Source organism: Chlorocebus sabaeus, unplaced genomic scaffold (assembly GCF_047675955.1).
Source record: "Chlorocebus sabaeus isolate Y175 unplaced genomic scaffold, mChlSab1.0.hap1 unalloc_scaffold_324, whole genome shotgun sequence".
Lineage (NCBI taxonomy): Eukaryota > Metazoa > Chordata > Mammalia > Primates > Cercopithecidae > Chlorocebus > Chlorocebus sabaeus.
Genome location: NW_027327620.1, coordinates 13506 through 36264, shown reverse-complemented (window position 1 = coordinate 36264; position 22759 = coordinate 13506). Strand labels below are relative to the sequence as shown.

At 53.3% G+C, this 22759-nt stretch overlaps 1 protein-coding gene across 1 annotated transcript; it reads right to left on the bottom strand.

Moving 5' to 3' along the window:
- Positions 1-5005: 5005 nt before the first annotated feature.
- Positions 5006-21340, bottom strand: LOC140711225 (SH3 domain and tetratricopeptide repeat-containing protein 1-like). Its single transcript, XM_073014153.1, is given in 9 exon segments — positions 5006-5404; positions 8059-8234; positions 9191-9347; positions 9967-10089; positions 11665-11821; positions 12992-13172; positions 16720-17082; positions 17085-17600; positions 19162-21340. Coding segments are annotated over 8 exon segments (1728 nt in total). The 5' UTR covers positions 17302-17600; positions 19162-21340; the 3' UTR covers positions 5006-5050.
- Between the last annotated feature and the right edge of the window lie 1419 nt (positions 21341-22759).

The window sequence follows — 22759 nt, the reverse complement described above, 5'->3', positions numbered from 1 at the left end:
AACTACCGCAGTGTGTGTACATCCTTTCGATCATCTTGTTCCTTCTATCCAGGGTACGAGAGGATGATATTACTCCCAATATCGCAAGGGACCTGGACCTCCACTGTGATATTTTCCCTCACATCCAGCTGGGGAGAGGAAGATATTACCCCTAATATCACAGGGGTGTACATCACCTTGTGATGTTGTTCTGTATATCCTGGGATGGAGAAGATAATACTAATGGCAATATCGCAGGGGTTTTACACACCCACTATGCTATTGTTCCGAACAACATGGTATGACTCCCAGTATCACAGGAGGGGTACATCCTCCTGTGATATTGTTTCTTATATTCAAGGGGAGAGAATGATATTACTCCCAATATCGCAGGGGTTGCACACACCTCCTGCGATATTGTTCCTAATATCCCGAAGAGGAGAGCATAATATTACTCTCAATATCTCAGCGGGTGTATACCTCGTTTGTAATATTTTTCATAATATCCAAGATGGGAGAGGATGATAAGACTCCCAATAGGCCAAGAAGTGTACATCCGCCTGTGATATAGTTCCTAACATCCAGGTGGGGATAGGATGATATTACTGCCCATATCGCACGAGTTATAAAACCCTTTCGATATTTAGCCTACGATCCTGTGGGGAGGGGATGATATTACTCCCAATATCAAAGGAGGTGTACACCCCCTTGAGACACTGCACCCAATATCCACGTTGGGTGACGATGACAATATGCCCAATATCGCAAGGGATGTACACAAACCCTGGGATATTGTTCCTTATATCTAGAGTGGGAGAAGACACTATTACTTCCAATAACACAGGGACTGTGGCTGTACACCCTTCCTGTGATATTATTCTTAATATCCTAGGCAAGAGAGGATGATACTACACCCAATATCGCAGGGGGAGTAAACCCACCCCGTGATGTTGTTCTTAATGTACTCAACCTCCCACCTCCAGGGATATCGTTTCTAATATCCAGGGGAAGAGAGGATAACATTATGCCCAATATTGCAGGGGAGTGTGCACACCCTCTCTGATGTTGTTCCTAGTATCCAAAGGTAGAGACAATGATGTTACTGGCCATATCGCAGGGGGTGTACACCCTTCTGTGATATCATTTTTGACATTCAGTGGGGGAGAGGATAACATGAATCCCAATATCGCTGAAGGTGTACAGACCCCTGTGCTGTAGTTTCTAATGTACAGGGATGAGACAAGAATATTGCTCTCAATATCACCGGGGGGTGTAACCACCCTGCCCCCTGTATGTTGTTCCTGATATGCAGTGGGGTGGAGGCTGATAGTACTCCCAATATCCCAGAAGGTGCACACACACCTGTGATATAGTTCCTAATATTCAGCGAGAAAGAGGCTGATTTTACTTTCGATATCGCAGTGGGTTTACACCGCCCCCAACCCCGGGGTATCTTTCCTAATATCCAGGCGGGAAGAGGATGACATGGCTGACAATATCGAAGGGGGTGGACACCTCTACTGTGATATGGTTCCTGATATCCGGGGGGTGAATGGATGATATGACTCCCAATAACGTAAGAACCGTACAGCCACCCTGGGATTTTGTTCTTAATAACCACAGCGGAGAGATGATATTACTACCAACATTGCAAGGGGTGTACCCCCCTCCTGTGATACTGTTTCTTATATCCAGGAAAGAAGATGGTATTACTACCAATATTGAAGAGCTATACAACCCCTATGGGATATTGTTCTAAAGATACAGGTTGAAAGAGGATGAGACTCCATCCAATATAACAAGGGGTGTACACACCTCCTGTGATGTGAATCGTAAAACCTAGGAGAGAATGACATTGCTTCCAAAAACACACGGGGTGTACACCCACCCTGTGACTTCGTTCCTGTCATCTAAAGGAAGAGATGATGATACTAGTCCCACTACCGGAGAAGGTACACACCCCTCTGGGATATTGTTCCTCATAACTTGTGGGGGAGAGCATGATATTATTTCCAGTACGACAGTGGCTTGACACCCAGTCTGTGATATTGGTTCTGCACACCAAATCTGTGCCCCTCATTTCCCATGCATTCTCTCCACACTTTTGGAACCTCGGGGGAGGCTTTGTCTTTGGTTACAGATGAAGAGACGAAGGGTCTGAGAGGTTAAGCAAGTTTGTTACTGGAAAGCAGTTCCGATCCAGACCCCAAGAGAGGTTTCTTGGATCTCACGTAAGAAAGAATTCCGGGCGAGTCCATAAAGTGAAAGCAAGTTTATTAGGAAAGAAAAGGAATAGAAGAATGGCTACTCTGGCCAGGCGCAGTGGCTCACTCCTGTAATCCTATAACTTTGGGATGCCGAGGCAGATGGATCACCTGAGGTGAGAAGTTCGAGACCAGCCTGTTCCAACATGGCAAAACCCTGTCGCCACTAAAATACAAAACATTAACTGGGCGTGGTGGCAGGTGCCTGTAATCCCAGCTACTAGGAAGGCTGAGGCAGGAGAATCACTTGAACCCAGGAGGTGGAGGTTGTAGTGAGCCAAGATCACGCCACTGCATTCCAGTTCAGCCAATAGAGCGGGACTCCATCTCAAAAAAAAAAATAAAAAAATAAAAAGAAAGAAAGAAAGAAAAAAAGAATGGCTGCTCCATAGGCAGAGTGGCCCCAAAGGCTGCTGGTTGCCCTTTTTCATGGTTATTTCTTGATCATACGCTAAACAAGGGTTGGACTATTCATGAGTGTTCCAGGAAAGGGGTGGGCAATTCGCAGAACTGAGAATTTCTGCCCTCCCTTCTGAGACCACGTAGGGTAACCTCCAGATGCTGCCATGGCATCTGTAAACTGTCGCAGCGCTGGTGGGAGTGTCTTGTAGCAGCTAATGCATTATAATTAGCATATAATGAGCCGTGAGGAGAACCAGAGGTCACTCTCGTGGCCATCTTGGGTTTGGTGAGCTTTGGCGGACTTTACTGCAACGTGCTTTATCAGCAAGGTCTTTATGACCTGTATCTTGTGCCGACCTCCTATCTCATCCTGTGACTAAGAATACCTAGCCTCCTGGGAATGCGACCCAGCAGGTCTCAGCCTCCCTTTACCCAGCCCCCATTCAAGATGGAGTCGCTCTGGTTCACGTGCCTCTGACAAGTTGGCCTGGGTTGAGTGTTCCCTAGTGTGTGGTGGTTGGAGCTGTTCCTAGGAGTAAGAGGTATTGCCAGTAGGAAACAGGTCTCTGTTAGCCCGGGGGCTGGCACTCTGCACCAGTATGTCGGCCTCATTTTAGTGGTGACAAAACTGGGGCTCAGAGACATCAACTCCCTCATCCCGACCCCCAGACTGTCAGTGGTGGGCTGGGGTTTGAATGTGGGGCTTGAAGACCCATCATCTCCTCTGGTCCCCCAGTCTCTTCTGCCCAAGAGGAACAGGATCCCAGGATCCAGGCCCCTCATGGCACCAGCCAGGGTGGGTGGAGATGGGGAGGCAGAGTTCCAAAGCCCCCCGGACTCTGAGGCAGGTCAGGGACCAAGAGCAACCCGGACCTACGGGCCCCACCCCGAGAAGAATGGCTGCAGGCCCGGCCCAGCGGGCAGGAGGTCTGTGTCCTCACTCAACGTGACGGCGCTTCCGGCTGCTCCAGCCAGGCCGTGCTGTCTTCAAGTTTCCAATCATGCGGCCTCCTCTCCAATTCCCAAACCCAACCCACAGAGACAGCGATCTGGGGTCTTCGTGAGGTTTGTCAGCAGCTCTGACCCGCTGCTGGTTCTGGAAAGCTCTCTGCTGCCCCCTGCTGGGGAGGCTCAGGGTAGGGCTCTGGCTGCAAGCATGGGGTCCCAGAACCTCCTGGCTCTGTCACCTCTGCTGGGTGGAAAACCAACCCAGGATTGAACCAGCAGATGGGTGCCTGATTCCTTATTATCAGAGCTCCGCCTAATGGCAAGTCTCTCTCCGGGCCTCAGTTTCCCCTTCCATTAAACGAGGGGCTTGGGGGATACCAAGGAGGGGTAACTGCTTAGTGAGGATGGGAGGTTTCTTCTGGGGAGATGAATACATTTTGAAACTAGATGGCGTGAGTGGTTGCACAGGACTGTGAATGCACAAATGCCACCACATTATTCGCGTTGAAATAGTTGCATGCGATGTGAAAGTCACCTCATTTAAAGTGTTTAAAAGAGGGGCCTGGGAGAGTGCAGTGTACGTGAGAATCAAGTGAGACACCCATAGTCTCTGAACCTCTGTTTTCTTGTGTAAACTGGCAAAGAGACCGTGTGAACTGTGTTCCCTGGGGCCAAGAGATTCCAAGAAGGAAAACCTGGGATTCCTGGCTCTGGGATGAGGGCTGGGGGCCAGAAGGGGAGGGGCATGTGAGGATGGCTGGGGTCAGCCCAGATAAGGCTTTCAATACTGGGTAGCAGCGTCTACACAGGCGGAAATCCCTGCATCTCACTTCCCGCAGGGCTGACCAGTGGCCAGAGGTAGGACTGGCCAGGCTCGGCCCAACCAAGTCTGGGAGCAGAGGACACTAAGTGAGGGATCCCCGTCGCCACCCTCACTGGCCTGTGGCTCTCCTGACACCACAAGAGAGCTCCAGGAGCTGACCTTGGGTCCTAATGGGGGACACCTTCCTGGCTGCAGGCTGGCAGGGTGGTGTGGTGGTCAGTGTACTGGGCTCTTCGTTTCCGCCCCTACCTGCTGTGTGACGGTGGGCCAGACACCTAACCTCTCTGTGCCTCTATTTCTTCAATGGAGCCCCCACATTTGGGCACAGTGGCCTGAAGGTTAAAGGCAAGAGCAGCACGAGACCTGCAGTAAAAGCTCTGAGCAGGGAGAACAGGGACCTGCCCAGGGAGTTCCACCACCATCTCCCCTCTGGCCGCCGAGGAAACCGAGGTTCATGGTGACCTGGCCCAGGTCTGTTGGACTCAGGGTCCTTCTCATCCCCAAGATCAGAGGGCTGCCACCAGGGAAGGAGCTGGCCCCTAGACCCAGCCCAGGAAGCACACAGGGAAGGATGCCCTGGGGACTTCGGTATGTTATTGCAAAAAAAAAATTTATTGCTATATGAACCCTGCTTTCATTCCTCCATTTCCCAGAAAATGAGCCACGGGAGACACCAGGAGAGGCAGGAGACCATCCTCCTTGCACAATACCCACTCCCTTGGATGCTGTCCTCAGCGAGGGTGGCTGGGGTCAACCAAGGGGCCCACCCGCAGGGTGGCAGAGGAGGTAGGTTGACCCTGTGGACGTTGAGCTCGGTGGCAAAGGTCCTGGCCCTCTGGTAGAAGAAGAGCGACTTCTCGCTGTCCAGGAGGAAGTTGTGGGAGATGGTGGCCAGCCGCGTGTAGATCTTCAGCTGTGCCTTCTTGTTGCCCAGGTCCACGGCGGCTGCCAGTGCCAGCTGGTAGTACCTGGCTGCATCAAACGGGTTCTGAAGGAGACAGGCCATGCTCAGCAAAAGGGGGACTCGGAGCCCATCTTCCCAGAGGCCATTCCTGTCTCCAGGTCATTCCACATGTCCAGCCAATGCTGGCTCACCCCATGAACCCCGAAGCCTGTGACACTGCTGTGGTCTCAGCTGCAGGAGGTGGGGACGACCCTGATACCCCTGGAAGACTTCCTGACTGTCCCTACGCCCCACTCACCCCAAGCCTCCTGCCCCAGTGCCACCCTCTCTGCAGGCAGTGGCTGCTTTCCCCATGGGCTGAGGTCAGGGCAGATCCTGCCTGCTCTGAGAGTTCCATGCAGGACCCGTGGCTCCAAGCCACAGCAGGGGCACAGTGTTGAGTGACCCAGGCTCCCCTCTGGCCCCTGTCCATGCTGACCATTTCCAGGCCCTCCACGGGCCAGGCCAGGTAGAAAACCATCTCTAAGGTGTCCTCTTTGGCAATGTTCCCTGAAATATTGACAGAATGTGACTCCCCAGATATCCACTCCCATTGTCAATGCATCTTTGGCTCAAACTCACCATCGCTGGGATGGGATGCCATCTCCCAGACCTCCTCCTTGACCCTCCCATCCCCCACCCGGCTTCTCCCCAGGCTCCTCCTCCACATGGGGGTCACCTAAGGGACCTCTCTGAGACCCATGCCTGGCCTGTCCCTCTTTACCATCTCAAGATGGCTCCCAATGACAAAGTCCAAGATGCAGCAGTCCATTCCCTCACTGTCCCACCCCACACACGGAGCAGGGGCGTGAGAAGGCCCCAAGTCACCGCCACTGCTCATCCAATGCACCCGGCCCAGCCGAACACTGGACTCTGTGCTGGGTGCGTGGCTGAGCCTAATGTCCTTGCTCCCAGTCTGAGGGCCTCGGGATTGAACACTGACCACACAGGGTGGCCCGGGCTGTGGCAGAGGGAAGCCCAGGAGGTCCCAGACTCAGCCAGGGGTGAAAGGCAAAGGCTTCCTGAAGGGGTGGGGACTTCCCAACTAAACAGGAAGGAGCCAGCCAAAGCATATGTCTCTACATGTGCCTGTGCGTACGTGTCCCTGTGTGTGTGCCTGTGCGCATTTTCATCTGCCTGTAGTGTGTACAGCAGCTACTGAGTGGCAGGCTGAGCCAGGACACACCTAATCCACCCTATTCCAGGGCTCACTCTCATGTGTAGACTAAAGGGGACACCATTTTAGAGGCAGTTGGCAAAGATGCCCATTTACCCCTGCTTCTCTGCCAACCTTCCAGGTCCCATCCAGCCCGGCTTTTTCTCCCACTCCTCTGGGCCCTGGGTCCAGAGCCTCCTATACAAGGAGGAGGGTGTAGCCTTGGAAAGACAGCCGCCCTTGGGGAATTCCAAGGGGGCCTCCCTGTGGGAAGCTGGCCTGCGCTGACAGCATAGTCACGATGAGGCCCAGAGGGCTGTGCATGGGAAGGAGGTGAAGGAGGCCACTGTCCCCCGACCCCAACCATGGACTTTGGCCTCTCAGGTACTACTTGGCGCTTTCCTTTCTCCTGGACAGGCGGAGTGGGCGGCAGGCTTGACCAAGAGAGAGAAAGGCCTCTTCTGGGAGGCCCGTCCCCCTGGGTCCCAGGCAAGCCCCTGAGCAGTGAGCAGCGTCCCCCTAGGCCTGACACCTGGCACCTCCATGTCTGGCTGGGACTTGGGAGGCCACAGGGACCACATCTGACCACCAGGTGTCGCCAGCACTGGGCTGAGGCATATCGGGCCGCTGTAGGCCTGCAGTGGGGGATACAGGGCAGGGTCTTAGGGCTGCCCCGCTCCTCAAGTTGTTCTAAGGCCTCCAAGATCTCGGCCCCTGGACTGGAGTGCCCGGGCCCCTCAGCCCATAACGAGTACTGACGCGGTGCCGGTGTGATGCTAAGGAAGGGCGGTGCCTGCTGGGCAGAGGGGTAGAGACACCCCAGGTCTGAGTCTGCCAGTCCCAGCTCTCCAGCCCTGCAAGGCTGGGGCAGACAGAGCACAGCACGTCCCCTCCAGACACACCCGACCCGGCAAGGCCTCAGCCTGGCTGGCTGGGGCCCCGCCCCACTGCACCTGCCCTGAGCTGGGGTTTCCCTGTTTGTGAACCCAATGGTAAGATACTGGTCCCACCCCACCCTTCCTGGGTGATGTGAAGATTCAAGGTGTCTCGGGACTCCAGGAAGGAGTTGCTCCGTGCAGGCTGGCACCCTGCGCAGGCTTCCTAGAGGAGGTGCCAGGATTTGGGTTGGATCTTGCAACGTGGATTCAATGTGAGGATGATGCTGTCCTCCGAAATGTCCTTCTCCCGACCCTATTTTCTTTGTTAAATGCACCTTGACACTTGACTGTCAAGACTCAGCTTTGATGTCACCTCCTCCAGGAGGGCCTCCCTGACTACAATCCTCCTTCTTAACCCAGAGGCCACCATTGCCCACTCATGTGTCAGCCTCCCTGGCTGAGACTGAGTTCCTGAGGGTGGGGCCTGGCCATCTTGGGAGCTGAATTGTATCTGCTAACCTTGCTGGCTCCTCCAGCCGGGCATAGAGCTCCAGGGCGGCCACTGGGCCATTTCTAAGGAAGGCTGGAACCCAGGCCTCGGGGCTGGGTGGAGATCCCACTCCAAGGGGACTGGGAACACCCCGAGCCCTGCCCCTCCCTCCCACCTTCAGGTCGTAGAAGATGATGTCACGGAGCATCAGGTACACCTTCACGTAGTAGAGGGTCTCCTCGTCGAACCCCAGTGGCAAGTTGCAGAGCTACAGGGTCTTGAGGTAGAAGTGCTCCGCCAGCTTGTCATGGCCCAGCCGGTGGTAGGCCACGCGCTCATTCAGCCGGTCCCCTGGGGTGCAGGCCAAAGGGGCAGGTGTGAGGACGTGGCTCCCTGGGGCAGGCAGGGCACAGGCCCCTCAGGAGCAGGTATACAGACCCCAGGCAGCACTCGTGGCTTGCCTCCAGGCACCTGTGGTCACCTGGGCAGCTCTGGCCATTCCCTTCTGGGTTCCCAGACTCACTTTCCCGTCTGGAAAGCAGAATTAATAAGGCCTGCCCCTGTCTACTGTGAGGCTTTGGCAAAGTCGGACCTGGATGGCCCAGCTCTGTGTCTACACATAGCCACCTGCCTTTGCTCACTGGTTTTAACCAGGGGAGCCCATGCAGTTCAGGTGCTCCTGGGTACCCCAGCTCCAGGCAACCCACAGATGTGACATCTGACTCCTCCTGGGTGTGTCACGATCAGATCCCCCTACCTTGGGAAGTCAGCTGCACACCTACTGTGTACTGGTCCACAGGACACAAGGCACTGGCACATGTGGCCTGCCTAGGGTTCCCTGTCTCTGGAGGGGGACAGACGACCCTGGCACAGCACCAGGGGATGCCCGGCCTTAAGGGGCAGACTGCTGGAAGGGGAACTGGGATTTTATCAGCCAGAGAGCCGTGTGGTTGATGACGGTGGGAAAGGCACAAGACAAAGGGAATGTGCCACTCAGCCTGGCACATACAGGGACCAACGAGATGCCTGGCATGTCTGGAAGGCAGAGGGCACACTGGGCGGCCCTTGTGGTCAGCAGCGGGAACAGGCAGAGGAAGCAGAAATCAGGCAGGCAGGGAGCTCTGCACTGCGTGAGAGACCTCGGGCTGTGCCCCACAGCCGGACGGGGAAGCCAGTTGGGCAGATCTGCCTGCCTGGACAGGAGACCAGGAAAATGCAGCAGCTGTTTCAGCTCCTGGCCTGCAGACCCAGAGGCTGGGCTCTGGCAAAGTGTGGGTCCTGGCAGGGTGGGGGCTCAGGGGACGTACCCAGAGTGATGCTGAGTGCTAGGACCATGTGGGCAACCTCCAAGCTCTCCTGTGGCTTCTCCATTGTGACCAGGAGTGCCACCAGCTTGCTGCACAGCTGTAGCTGCGGCTCCACCCTGCGGTTGTCCGTAGTCACTGCCAGGGGCAGGGCCTGGTCCTACCACACAGGCAGGTGGGGTCAGGTTTCCCACAGCACCCACCTTGCGCAGCGTCCTCGTCAGAGCTCAAACATGTGCTTGGAGCTTCCCACACCCCAGCTACTCCTGCACCTCGACACAGCTCTGTGCTGTGGGATAACACATAGTTCAGACACCCAAGTTGGGGGCTGAAGAGTCACCTGAGGCCCATCCAGCTACTCCCGACAGCCTCAAACCAGCCTCTCCCACCTGAGCACTGGGGGTCTGACTGGGGGGAGCCAACACTCCTCTCTGCTCTAGAAACACCACACTGATCTGTGCCCAGGGCTGAGCCACACTGTGAGCTCAGAGGAAAGGAGAAGTCGTCCCACTTCGGGGTACATGCAGACCTGGGCCTCCCACTGATATGCTGTGTGTCCTTTGACATGTCCCTGTGCCTCTCTGAGCCTCAGTTTCCTCATCTGGAAGATGGGGACAGGACTTCCCACTCATGGTTGCTTGAGGTCATCAGGTACAAGGGTAGAGCAATTGTCACGTCCAGGCTCCGAGCGTTTTTCCCGGGCAGCGGCATGGTCATATGCCTCAGACCACCAGGTGCCCCACTGAGGCCCACCCACATCAGCCCACAGGCCAGCTCACTCGGTAGAAGGGCATGCCTTCCTCCTGCTCCCAGGGCCCATTGAAGAAGATGTCTCCAACTGCCTCCAACAGCTCCAGCCCCAGGTTGGGGTCGCCTGTGTGCACGTCCACATTCTGTGCCACCTGAAAGGAGACAGAAGTTCGCTCCAGACCCACACCTAGCAACGTGGCTACGCGCACCTTTGCCAGCCTCTTTTCTCCCACACACTACAGGTACACCTGAGCATTTTTCAGACCCTGTGCATGGAGGCTGCCCCCACCACTGGCATGAGGACAATGAACTGATGCGCCTGAGTGCCAGGAGGTGACTGAGCAGCTGCAGCCCAGGAGCCCGACACCTGTGAATCCTACCACCAGGGGTAGCCCTAGCCCACTCCCCCTGCACTCAAACCAGTCTCCGTGGCCCCTAGATTGCTGGGAGCCCAGCCCCTGTCTCCTTTCTGCGTTGTCACATCCCTGCCACATCAGCAGTGTTTCAGTGTTTGTGGGTGGGCCTGGTCCCCTCTTGGCCATGAGCTCTTGATCCCTCTCCTCAGCTCAAGGAGGTATACAGCAGGTGCTCAATAATGAAAGCTTCACCAGGCTCCTGGGCTTCACAATTTGTACCAGATCACACAGTGTTTCGGAAAGCCTCTGAAAACAGCCACTATGATAGATTCATTTTGTAAGGAGATGTGCCACGTGTCGCTTGGAGCAAGTTCTTCTGTGTGTTAACTGAGTGGTCACATTATTTGAGGATGTGCTGTATACCAGCAAGTGCTGTGCACTGTGAGGGGCCGCGCCTCTGCCCTCAGGGAGAAGATGCTGGCCACCGGAGGAGGATGTGAGGGAACCAGTTGGAGGGAGGGAAAAGGCACACAACAGGTGCTCAGCAGTGGCTTAGGAATGAGTGGATGGATGGATGAATGGATGAGGAGATGAAGACACATGGATGGATGGAAGGGTGTGTGGATAGATGAATGCTTGGATGGATGGATGGATGAATGGATGGATGGGTGGGTGGGTGGAATGATGTGTGTATGTATGGGTGGGTAGATAATGTATGGATGGGTGGAGGGTAGATGATGTATGTACATGTGGATGGATAGATGGTGGACAGACGAATGTATGGATAAACAAATGGACAGATAGATGAATGGAGGGATGCATTAATAGGTAGATTGGTGGGTGGGTGGATGGACGAACGGTGAATGGATGGATGGGTGAGAGGATGGATGAATGGAAAGATCAATTGGTAGGTGGATGGATGATGGATGGATGATGGATGGATGAACAGGTGAATGGATGGATGATGGAAGGATGAACGGACGAACAGATGGACGGATGGTGGCTGAATCAATGGATGATAAAGGGATGGATGGATGAACAGGTGAATGGATGGATGGATGGAAGGATGAGCAAGCGAGTGGATGCATGATGGATGGATGGATGATGGATGGATAGAAGAATGAACAGGTAAATAGGTGATGGAAGGATGAACGGATGGGTGGATGGACAGGTGAATGGATGGATAGACGGGTGAATAGATGGATGATAAAAGGATGGATGAATGATGGATGGATGAAAGGACAGACGGATGGATGATGGATGGATGGATGGAAGGATGAACAGGTAAATAGATGATGGAAGGGTGAATGGATGGGTGGATGGACAGAGAGTGAACAGCACAGGAGTCCTCCTGCATCCCTTGCCACTCACCTGGATGTACAGGTCCACCAGCTCGCTCTGCCGCAGGAGGTAATAGATCTTCCCTGCTTGCAGCCAGGCATGTGCCTCCTCTTTCCTCTGGAGGTCAATGAAAATCCCCAGACTTCGTTTGGTGTAGTCCAGAGAGGATTTGTAGGCCCTGGAATCACTGGAATCAGACACAGGTGTCAGAACAAGGGCTCTCATCCTCCTGGAACCAGTCTGCCTCCTCCCGTGGGTCTGATGACAGATGAATCTGGCATGTGGGGACTGGGAACGGCCCTCTTGTGTGTGCAGTGTTCTGCCCTTCCCAGGCTGCTGGGATGGCCAGAGTGAACACACACGGCATGGAAAAGATGAAGGACATCCTTCTGAGGGAATCGAGCATCATGCTGCCCTGTGGCAGGAGGAGTGTGCTAGTCCATCTCCCCTGCCTCCCAGTCATGGCCTGTGTCTTCTCCAGACGCACCAGGAGCCGTTAGTGTTCAGAGGCTATCTAGGTCGATGGTTCTCAAGGTGTGCAGGCATCACAGTCACCCGGAGGCCTGTCCTTATAGCTTGCTGGCCCTGCCCCCAGAGCTTCCGGCTCCACAGGCCTGGGGCAGGCCCTAGAACTCCCACTTGCCACAAACTCCTAGGTGACATGGATGCTGCTCTACTGGTCCAGGGACTACACTTTGAGAAGCATGGCTCTAGCACACTGTCCCATTTTCCTTCTGTGAACTTGAGGCCAAGACTACAGTCAGTCTCCCAGGTCCCTATGGAATCTGGCTCCTTCTCTGCTCTCTCAGTAAGTCCAACACTCAAGGGGCTGGGACTGCAGCAATGTCACTGGGCCCTATGGGTGGGGTGGCCAGGGCCATGGTTACCCCACCAGGTCAGGATGCTTGGGGGAAGCTGACTAGGCCAAATATGGGATGTGAGACCTTGAAACCCTGCCCCAGGGAAGCAGGTGACACAACTGGCTCTGTCTTCTGTGGGAGAGAAGCCACAGGTGGCTGCCGTGGTCACATTTAAGGGGACAGACGAAGCCCAGGAGTGAAGATTCGGGGCAGGCACAGGTAAGATGACAAAAGCCACCATAGTAGGAAGAACAGCCCAGAGTGCACCTACTGCCTCTGCTGGGGTTGAGGTGACCTTTGCCCCAACAAGGGAGGCTCAAGCTGGGACTCATGGGCCAGCAGCAGCCCTGGGATGACCCCAGGCCGGCCAGCTCAAAGCATCTGATGCCAAAGCACCAAATGATCAAAAGGAGAGGGGCTGCTGGGCCCTGGGCCAGCTTCCCTGTGCCCTTCTCCCTGCCCGCCCCCACCTCCACCACTGCAAAGCCAGCCCTTACCGCTCCGTGCCCAGGGACAGGTAGAGCTGACTGATGGTCTCCAGGAGCTGCCCCTCCAGCACCTTGTCGGCCACCTTGCGGGCCAGGGAGAGCTGGAGATCGTGGTAGATGACATACTGGGCCTCGCTGGGCATGACGGCGCTGTAGAAGTAGCACAGCCACTGGACGGCCCGCAGCTGGTCTGGGCAGAAGACAAAATGGAAGACGTTAGTCTCCCAGCATCGAAGCGAGGCTGGCTGGGCTCAGAGGCCCCTGCTTGCCTCCTTCACACCTCTGTGAGCCTGGGCCCCATAGGCGGGGCGCCTGAGCGCAGACAGGCCATGCACCTGTGCCAGGGCAGACGCCAAGCACACTGTGACATGGGCACATCTTGGTGCAGATGCTCATGGTACAGGCCGGCCTTCTTTACAACTCCCAGGGCCGAGGTTGTGGATGGACACAGAGTGAACAGCAGGGGCTTGGCACCTGCACCAGGCCATCTATTTCTGCTTCACAAAGACCCTCTGGCCAGGATCAGGGCTGCCTTCAGCCTGAGCTGATGAGGCCAGGGGCACAAGTGGCCCCTGTCACAGATGGAACCCTGAGAGAGCAAAGCCAAGCATCACGTCTGCCACACATGGCATCATGTTGGGGGAATGGGATTCAAAGCTGGCCCCTGGCGTTCCCACACATGCTTCTCTCATGCAACCAGGCTCCCTAGCCACAGGCTCACTGGCCTCTCCCAAAGCCTGATTTTCTAGTGTCAGAAACATTCCGGAGATTAACATAGGAAACCAGGTACGCCGAATGGACATCTGTCACACACGCCACCCAACAACAGCCGAATACACAGTCCTCTCGAGCACCCATGGGACATTCCCCATGACAGACCATGTGCCAGGCCACAAAACGAGCCTCAGTGAATGGAGAAGGACTGAGACCAAAGCAGAGGTGTTCTTCAGCTGTACTGGCACAAAACTGGAAATCGACAGTGAAGGAAATGTGGGAAATTCAAAAAATATGTGAAAACTACACACTCCTAAACATCCAGTGAGTCAAAGAGACCAGCAGGGAAACCAAAAACTAATTTGAGAAGAATGCAAACAAACGCACAGCCCCGGCCAGTGCGGTGGCTCACGCCTCTCATCCCAGCACTGTGGGAGGCCGAGGCAGCAGCATCGCTTGAGTCCCGGAGTTTGAGATCAGCCTGGGAAACATGGTGAAATCCCGTCTCTATATTTAAAAAAAATACAAAAATTAGCCGGGTGGAGTGGTGCACATCTGTAATTCCAGCTACTCGGGAGGCTGAGGCATAAGAATGGCTCTAACCTGAGTAGAAGTTGCAGTGAGCCAAGATTGCACCACTGCACCCCAGCCTGGGCAATAGAGCAAAACTCTGTCTTTAAAAATAAAAATAGCACAACGTATCAAAAATTCCAAGATGCAGCTAAGGCAGTGCTGAAAGGGAAATTTATAACTGTAAATGTCTACATTCAAAGAAAGAAGAAAAATCTCAAATCAAAAACCTAACCTTCCACCTTGAGAAACTAGAAAAAGAACTAAACCCAAAGTGAATAAAAGGAAGAAAATAATAAACGTGAGAGTGGAAATGGAAAGTAAAAATACAGAGAATGGAAAAACAAAAGAGACAACAGAACCGAAGGTGGGTTTTTTGAAAATAACACAATTGACAAATTGTTCACTAGACTGACCGAGGAAAGAAAGACGGGACACAAATGACTAAAATCAGAGACTGAGCACCATGGCTGACGCCTGTCATCCCAGCACTTTGTGAGGCTGAGGTGGAAGGATCGTGAGGCCAGCATTCAAGACCAGCCCGGGGGAACATGATGAGACCCCATCTCTAATAAAAATGAAGAAATAAAAAATTACAAACCCAAGTTTCTAAAATCAGAAATGAAAAGGAAACATTATTGCCGACCTGACAGAAATAAAAGGATTCCACGAAAACACTACGAACAATTGTACACCAACAAACCAGACCATCTAGACATAACAGCCAAATTCTTAGAAGGACACAAACTACCGAAAGTGACTCAAAAATGACCCCAAGGAAGCATGTGGGGTATCAGCCCCGCCCTTGGTCTCCTCGATCGTTCAGCGCAGGGTGGGGAGACAGGGAAGCATGATCCCCGTTCCCTGGCCTGCATTTCCAAGTCTGAATCCCCCAGCACCCCGGGGAGGGCCTCGTAGGAGGAGGTACCACAGGCTATTGTGCCAAGAGCCACTGGAGGCTGCAGTGGGGGCTGGGGCACTGGGTTCCTGGAAGGTCTCCTTCCAGTAAGAGAATGTCCCTGGGGAAGAAGCCTGGGTCTGAACCCCCCAACCCTCCTTGGGCAGATGTGTGGGACCGGGGCCCCTTCACACGGTCCTTTCCAAAATCTTATCCCTCCTAGGGCCAGGAGTGGGTGCCAGGCCTGTGCTGGAAATGGGCAGGTTTGGTCACAGCCCCTGGGGCTCTGGTCCAGGTCACAGGAGGCACCTCTGAGTGGTCTCACTATGCCATGACAAAGCGCTGCAAGACAGAGGGGACCCACAACAGTATCCCTTGTCTCAGCCATTTCCCTGGACTCAACTTCCTCATCTATTCTCTGTGGCCTAGATTTCGGACAGCCCTGCCCACCTACTGTCCGTTCACTGCTCCGTCTGCAGTGACTGTTCGATAGCACTCCATGGCTCCCCAGTGCTCTTGGGGAAAAGGCCAAGCCACAGCCTGAGGCCCCAGGCCCTGCTTAGCGCTCCAGAAGAGCTTCTCACCATCCAGCACCCAACCCACCCCCTCCCAACTCTGCACCTCCCTGCATAAGCCCTGTTCACTCATCCCCGCTCCCACCCCACTCATCCCCGCTCACACTCCCACTCATCCCCGCTCCCACTCCCACTCAACCCCGCTACCACTCCCGCTCACTCACCCCCACTCACACCCCACTCATCCCCGCTACCCCTCCCACTCACTCACCCCCACTCACACCCCACTCATTCCCACTCACTCACCCCCACTCTCTCACCCCTAGGCCTTCACACAGGCTACACCACCAGCCTCTCCTCCACCAACTATTACTTGACTAAATGCTCTCAACCCTCTGGTTCTAGACTAAAGAGGCTTCCCTAACCCAGGGCCAAGTGCTGCCCCGCCATCACGCCATTCACCCTTTTGTGGCTTCTGTGGCCTGAAGCTCACATTCCCACGCTCAGTCTCTGCCACCCGAGGACCCCACAAGCCCCATTTGTGGGTGGGGCCTGGCACACTGCACAACGAGCTGCTTTTGCATGAACTGCTCTGCGGCTTTGGGCAATCACCCGCCCCCGTGTCCTCTGTGAAGTGGGATGACAGGTGCGCAGGCTGCCAACATACCAAGCAGATAACACGGGCACAAGAACTGGTGTTCAGGGCCTGGCTCATGGTGGGGCCCGAAGTCCCAGCGCAGCCGAGCCTGCCTTGATCCCAGGGTTATGTCTAGGAATTCCCAGCATGCAGGACTTTCAGTGCCCAAGGCAGGATGGTCCCTGGGCAAACCAGGAAGAGCTGGCTGCCTCAGTAGGCCACAGAGGGCCTGGCCCTGCATGGGAACCGCCTGTCTCCAGGGCGCTTGCCAACATCTGCTGCTGGACATGGCTCAGCACTTTCGATGGTAGAAAAACCACCACTTGTTTCTGAATCATAAACCCCAGGTGAGCCCTGACCCGAGTGGCCCCAGAAGGCTCACAGGAGGAACTAGGGCACTCACTCTCCACATGGCCTATTTCTACGGTGACCAGAAGGGCCCACTCATAGTAGCCCTTGCCCTGCTGGGCTGGGCCCTGGCGGGTGCAGAGGTGGCCCAGCTGCAGGAGTACGTGGGTGAAGTCTCGGCCACACTCCCTGCAGGGCAGCCTCGAGAACAGCCGCATGGTCCCCAGGAGGTAGTGCTGGGCCAGCCTGCTGGCACTTGCATGCAGGCACAGGGTCCCGAAATTGGCCAGCACCACTGCCTGGTTCCTCCAATGGCCCAGGTCCCAAGCCGCTCATAAGGCGCAGTAGTAGCCCTCAGCTGCCTGCCTCGTCCGGCCTGTCCTCTTCACAGCCACGGCCAGCATGTTGGCCATTACACCCTCTGGTCCTCTCTGGCCACCACTGCATCCTGGACAGACTGCAGGATGTTCAGGGTCACCAGGCTCTGTCCATGAAGCACGTGAAGCCAGGCCAGGGCCACCAGGCAGTCCACGATGGCACGGACTCTGGTCATGAAGAGGCCAGCTTTCTTGGCCGCCCCTCGGGCATGTGCCAGGCACTCAGTCAGCTCCTCCTCGTCGCTAAAGCTGCAGAACATGCCGCTCAGCCATGGCAGTGCCACGTCGTACAGGCCACAGAAGCTGGCCTTGTACCCGGGGGCGTTCAGGAACAGCAGCAGTGAGCTCAGGGCCTCTGGGTCCTCCCAGTCGTCCTCAGCTTCCAAGAAGAAGGAGGGGTCCTCGGGGTCCTGCAAGCTCACGTTGCTGGATGCCGCACAGAGACCCCAGGACGCTGGCTCCAGGGGGCAGCCTGGGCAGGTCTTGCATTGTTCCAGAACATTCTTCACCTTCGACAGGGTCTCCTGTGGATCCAGGCCCAGACAAGATGGAGGTATTTCTGCAAGTCACAAAAACACCCAGACATATTAGAGTCCGGCAGTGAGTCCTTGGTCCACTGGGGGCAGGGTCCCCCCATCCCTGCCCTCTGTGTCCCCGGCGCAGCTTGCCATGAGCCCTTAAGAATTATGTGCAACGCAAACTCGGGGCCTGGAGCACGTACGAACTCCGGCACTACGGGGACAGAGAGAACACGCAGGCCCGTGGCCCGACTCTCCTACAAAATCACCCTCCTGTCCTGTTTTGTCGCCCACCTGACAGCAAGGTTTTAGGAGACTGTGTCAGAACAGTGACCCCTCAGAGATGCCTTTCCCTTTAGAAAGAATCAAAGCCTTCTAACTGGACCCATGAATATGCAGCACCACAACTACAAATGTAACTTCTGTCAGCATATTGGGCCCCCCGGTGGGGTACAGGAATCCATGAAATCCTCAACAGCCAATCAGAGCTATGGATCAGCTCAAAAGCTGCTATGCAAAATTGGTAAAGCCACCGACGGCACAGGACAGGGGTGTTGTACCCATGTGCCCAGCTCCGTGCAGGGAAACGGACCATCCCTGCAGGAAGGATGGGAAAGCTTCCAGGCCCCTGTGGCCACCTTCACCGTGGATGGTCTGAAAACCTGAAGCCCACGGTTCCTAAAGGGTTAACAAAGGCCAGACTGCTCCAGCAGCCCACTGGTGTCTGCTGGCTTTGGTGGATTCCTAGCCAAAGCCCCCTCCCAGAGGTGAGCAAACAAGCGCATTTCCTGTTGGAAAACCTGGGATGAAAGGAGGCATTACTGGGAAGGGAAAAACCTAGCTTTAAACCGACCCTCTGTTTCAAGCTCACATGCAAAAAATATGTTCAATACAAACTGCCTCCTTATTCATCTGTAAAGCCTTAGAATTAAAAAAATAAATAAATATGATTTAGAGGCAAATGTCTGACTTGACTACACTAGATTAGCTAAGAAATCGCCCCCACCCAGCAGAGGCACACAGCCCCTCCCAGCCACTACCCTGGCCTCCGGGGCAGCTGGAGAGCCACGTGCCTTTGCTCCAGTGACTTTGGCAGAGGGTGGAACCACCCCCTCCCTGAGGCAAACCTACAACAGCCTTCCCTTCCCCCCTGGCTCCCCTCAGGAAGGAGAAGACCCTTCAGGGACCTCAGTTGAGGCCCCTGCAACCTAAGGCTCTGAATTCTGCTACCCGCTGAGGGCAGTGTGGCCTCCCATCTCTGAGGCAGAGCACAGGGTGAACTGCAGCTTCTCCAGGTCATGAAAAAGGAACCCACAGCTACATGTGGGTCCCAGCAGTGGAAAGGATGCCCCATCTCGGTTGGGGACCAGGCGGGGGTCAGCATGTTCATTGGAAGAAATGTGGGACCTCACGGCCTCCAGTGTCAGAGTAGACGGGAGGTTCAGGCCCACCTCAGGCGATGTCCCTCAAGTCCCCGGCCCACACCACAGAGGGGTGACAGCCGCATCCAATGCCCACCGTACTCACCTCTGTCCCCTCCCCTGCCATTACTCCAAAGCCCAGCTCATAACCAGAGAAGCCTGAGCCACGGGCAAAACCTACCTTGTTCCTGCGGCTGCTCGGTCTCAGCTTCCTCTACTGAGTCTGGCAAGGGAGAACAGAGAAGCAATGAACACCCCCAGCCAGCACCTCTGGTCCCATGTCAGGTTGAGCTGGTGTCGGTGTTGCAGGATGAGAGCATTGCAGGGTGCAAGGGTTGAAAGTCATATCGTCCTCTTCCCTCCTGGATCATGGGAACAACATCACTGTGTGGTGTACACTTTCTGCGATATTGGGAGTAACATTGTCTTCTGTGCCTTGGAATATTAAGGACAATATCACGGGGGGACGTGTACATCTTCTGCAATATTGGGAATAATATTATCCTCTCTCTCCCTGCATACTAAGAAAGATATCACAGAGTACGTGTTCACCTCCTGCGATATGGGGATTAATACCATCTTCTCCCCTTCCAGATATCAGGAAGAGTATCACACGGGGGTGTACGGTGTCTGAGATACTAGGAGTAATATCAACCTCTCAGCCTTGGAATATTAAGAAGAATATCACAGGGTGGATGTACACCCCCTGCCATATTGGGAGTAACATCAGCCTCTCCTCTCCATGGATATTAGGAACAATATCCCAGGCTGGGTGTACGCCTCCTGCTCTATGGGGAATCATATCTTCCTCTCCCAGGATATTAATAACAATATCACAGGGTGGGTGAACACAGCCTGCGATACTGGAATTATTATCATCCTCTCCCCCTCCAGATACTAGGAACCATATCACAGAAGAGCTGTACCCTCCCTGGGATATTGGGAGTAATATCATACGCTTCTTCCATGAATATCAGGAGCAATATCACCGGGTGGCTGTCCATTCATTGCTATGTTGGGAGTCATGTCATATTCTACCCCTCTCAATATTAGGATCAGTGTCACAGGGTGAGTGTATACCTACTGTGGTATTAAAACTAAAATCATGCTCTCTGTCCCTAGATATTAGGAACAACATCACAGGTAGGTGTGAACCCCCTGCAGTATTAGAAGCAATAATATGATTAATTAGCAAACATCAATCATCGATTTTACTAATTATCAGGCTAGTCTCGAACTCTTGACCTCAGGTGATCTGCCCGCCTCAGCCTCCCAAAGTGCTGGAATTACAGGCGTGAGCCACGGCGCCCAGCCAACACTACTTGACATCCCTTTTTGGACCTCAAATTTAGCATGCGGAAAACACACTTTTGATTCCCCCTACTATAACCCACTCCTCCCATAGTCTTCCCGATCCCAATAACAGCATCTCTAGTCTTCCAGTTACTCAGGTCAAAATCCTTGACATCATCCTTAATACTTCTTTTTCTCTCTCTTGTCATCCAACCCATTTAAACTCTCCTTTCAAAATATGTGCCAGACCTAACCACTTCTCACCTTCCTCATCATTTCCAACCAGGTCCAGCCCTCATCATAGCGCTCTGGGTTACGGCAAAAGCCTCCCAATCGCCAGGCACAGTGGCTCACGCCTGTAATCCCAGCACTTTGGTAGGCCAAGGCAGGTGAATCATCAGAGGTCAGGAGTTCAAGACCAGCCTGGCCAACATGGTGAAACCCCTCTACTAAAAATATAAAAAATTAGCCGAGCATGGTGGTGGGCGCCTGTAATCCCAGCTATCCGGGAGACTGAAGCAGGAGAATCACTTGAACTCAGAAGGCAGAGGTTAGAGTGAGCCGAGATTGTGCCATTGCACTCCAGCCTGGGTGACAAGAGCGAAACTCCATCTTAGAAGGTTTAAAAAAAAAAAAAAAAAAAAAAGCCTCCCAACCCACCTCTCTCCTTCCACCTTTCACCCTGCCCTGCATTCTACCTTCCTCTCTCAAACATTTCAGAAAAGAAAAAATTATATCCACAGAGAGGGAAAGTACAAATGGGGTGAAATGTTTGGGGAATCTGAGGGAAGAGTATATGGGAATTGTCTGTACTATTTTTGCAACTTTTCCATAAGTCTGAATTATTTCGAATTCAAGAGTTAAACAAAGAAAAAAAAAAAAACATTATCTCCCTTTGTGAATCCATCCTGTCTTTCCCCTGGCAACTTAAGGACACTCTCAACTAACACATCTATTTTTTCATGAACACTAAAAGAACCCTTGCCGAGTTTTGACTTTCTGTGCTTGGCAGTAGAAGTGTGTGTGTGTATGTGTGTGGTGTGTATGTATATATAGAGAGGGAGAAATATATATATAAGTATATATATAAATATATACTATATTTACAATGGTAATGTATATATATATAAATATATGTGTGTGTGTAGATATATATAATACGTACCCCATAGCCTGTCCTTAACCAGTTCTAAACTTAGTCCGAAAAACACACATCTAAGCACAGAATTTCAAAATAATACGATGAATATTTTGATAGAGGGATGTGTTGCTATGGAACACGCTGCTAAGACACAAAACCTCCTAGATGGGACAATGAATGAACGAAGTTTGCACCTATAGGCACCCCCTCTGATATCCCCTCAAACGTTTATAGTTATATGCATTTGCTTCCTCCAGGACCCCTATTTCATAAGGGTTAGTTCTAGAGTCTAGCAAGTTCCTACTACAGCTGGCACACATATGCCATTCAAAAATCAGTGGCGGAGTGAATGACGAGTTAAGAACCGTTTGTCAGCCAGTGCTCAGTAATACAACATGCACTGGTATGCAAATGATATTTTTGTGGAAAGCAACAGCAGGATCACAAATTATCTTTCCAGAGAAAGCAAACCTCAAAAGCTTCTTTACCCTACTAAAGCACATTATAAGAAGCTCCCCTTATATAAAAGAAAACCTCCTCATTCGTTATCAATGGCATGTAAACCTAATAAGCCTCCGTCTCTGATGACATCTCTTCCATCCCCAGGGCTAGATAAAGGAAGTTCCGGAAACCCTGGTAGTTGTGAAGGTGGCTCCCAGCTCTGACAGTCTTGAACCCTGCATGCGTGGAGGTCACACAGCAGAAGAACAACAGAGGGAAGCATCATCAGACTTCGAATATGTTTGAACCAGAGATAGCAAATAGGCTGCAGCCAACTGAAAACACCAGAGATTCATGGTGGCCACCTGAGGGGTTGTGCTCTTAAAAAACAAAAATAAAAAATAAAAATTAAAAAATTAAGAAAGGAAGGGGTCAAGAATCCATCAGGTCTGACTGAGACGTGTATCAGTGACTAACACCCCGTATGGCAAAAGTACTCCGGTGCGCTTTGGGTACTTACAGCTTCAGCAGTATTCAAAGGCGTGTGCTCCCCTAAGACTAAGCCATGGGAATACCCCCAGCAACACTGCCAGGAGAAACATCTCCCATGGATTTGGCTAGAAATACAGTTGTCTTTAACAAATTCACACTGAATAAATCCTGACTTATTAGAGCCTGTGAGAATGGCATTCTCAATGATAACAGTTATCACTACAATCTCCAAACATCTGCGATCCTGCAGGGAGGAGCTGTGACAGTGCAGGCCACAGGCCACATGTCCAGAATGTTTCCCAGATTGCCTGTTACAGAATAAAAGAAATGAATCCCCCCCCAAGAATGTCTTCACTCACATTTAGCCAGTTGTTCCTTTGTGTGCATCTCTGTGCTAAAATGGCCATTCTTC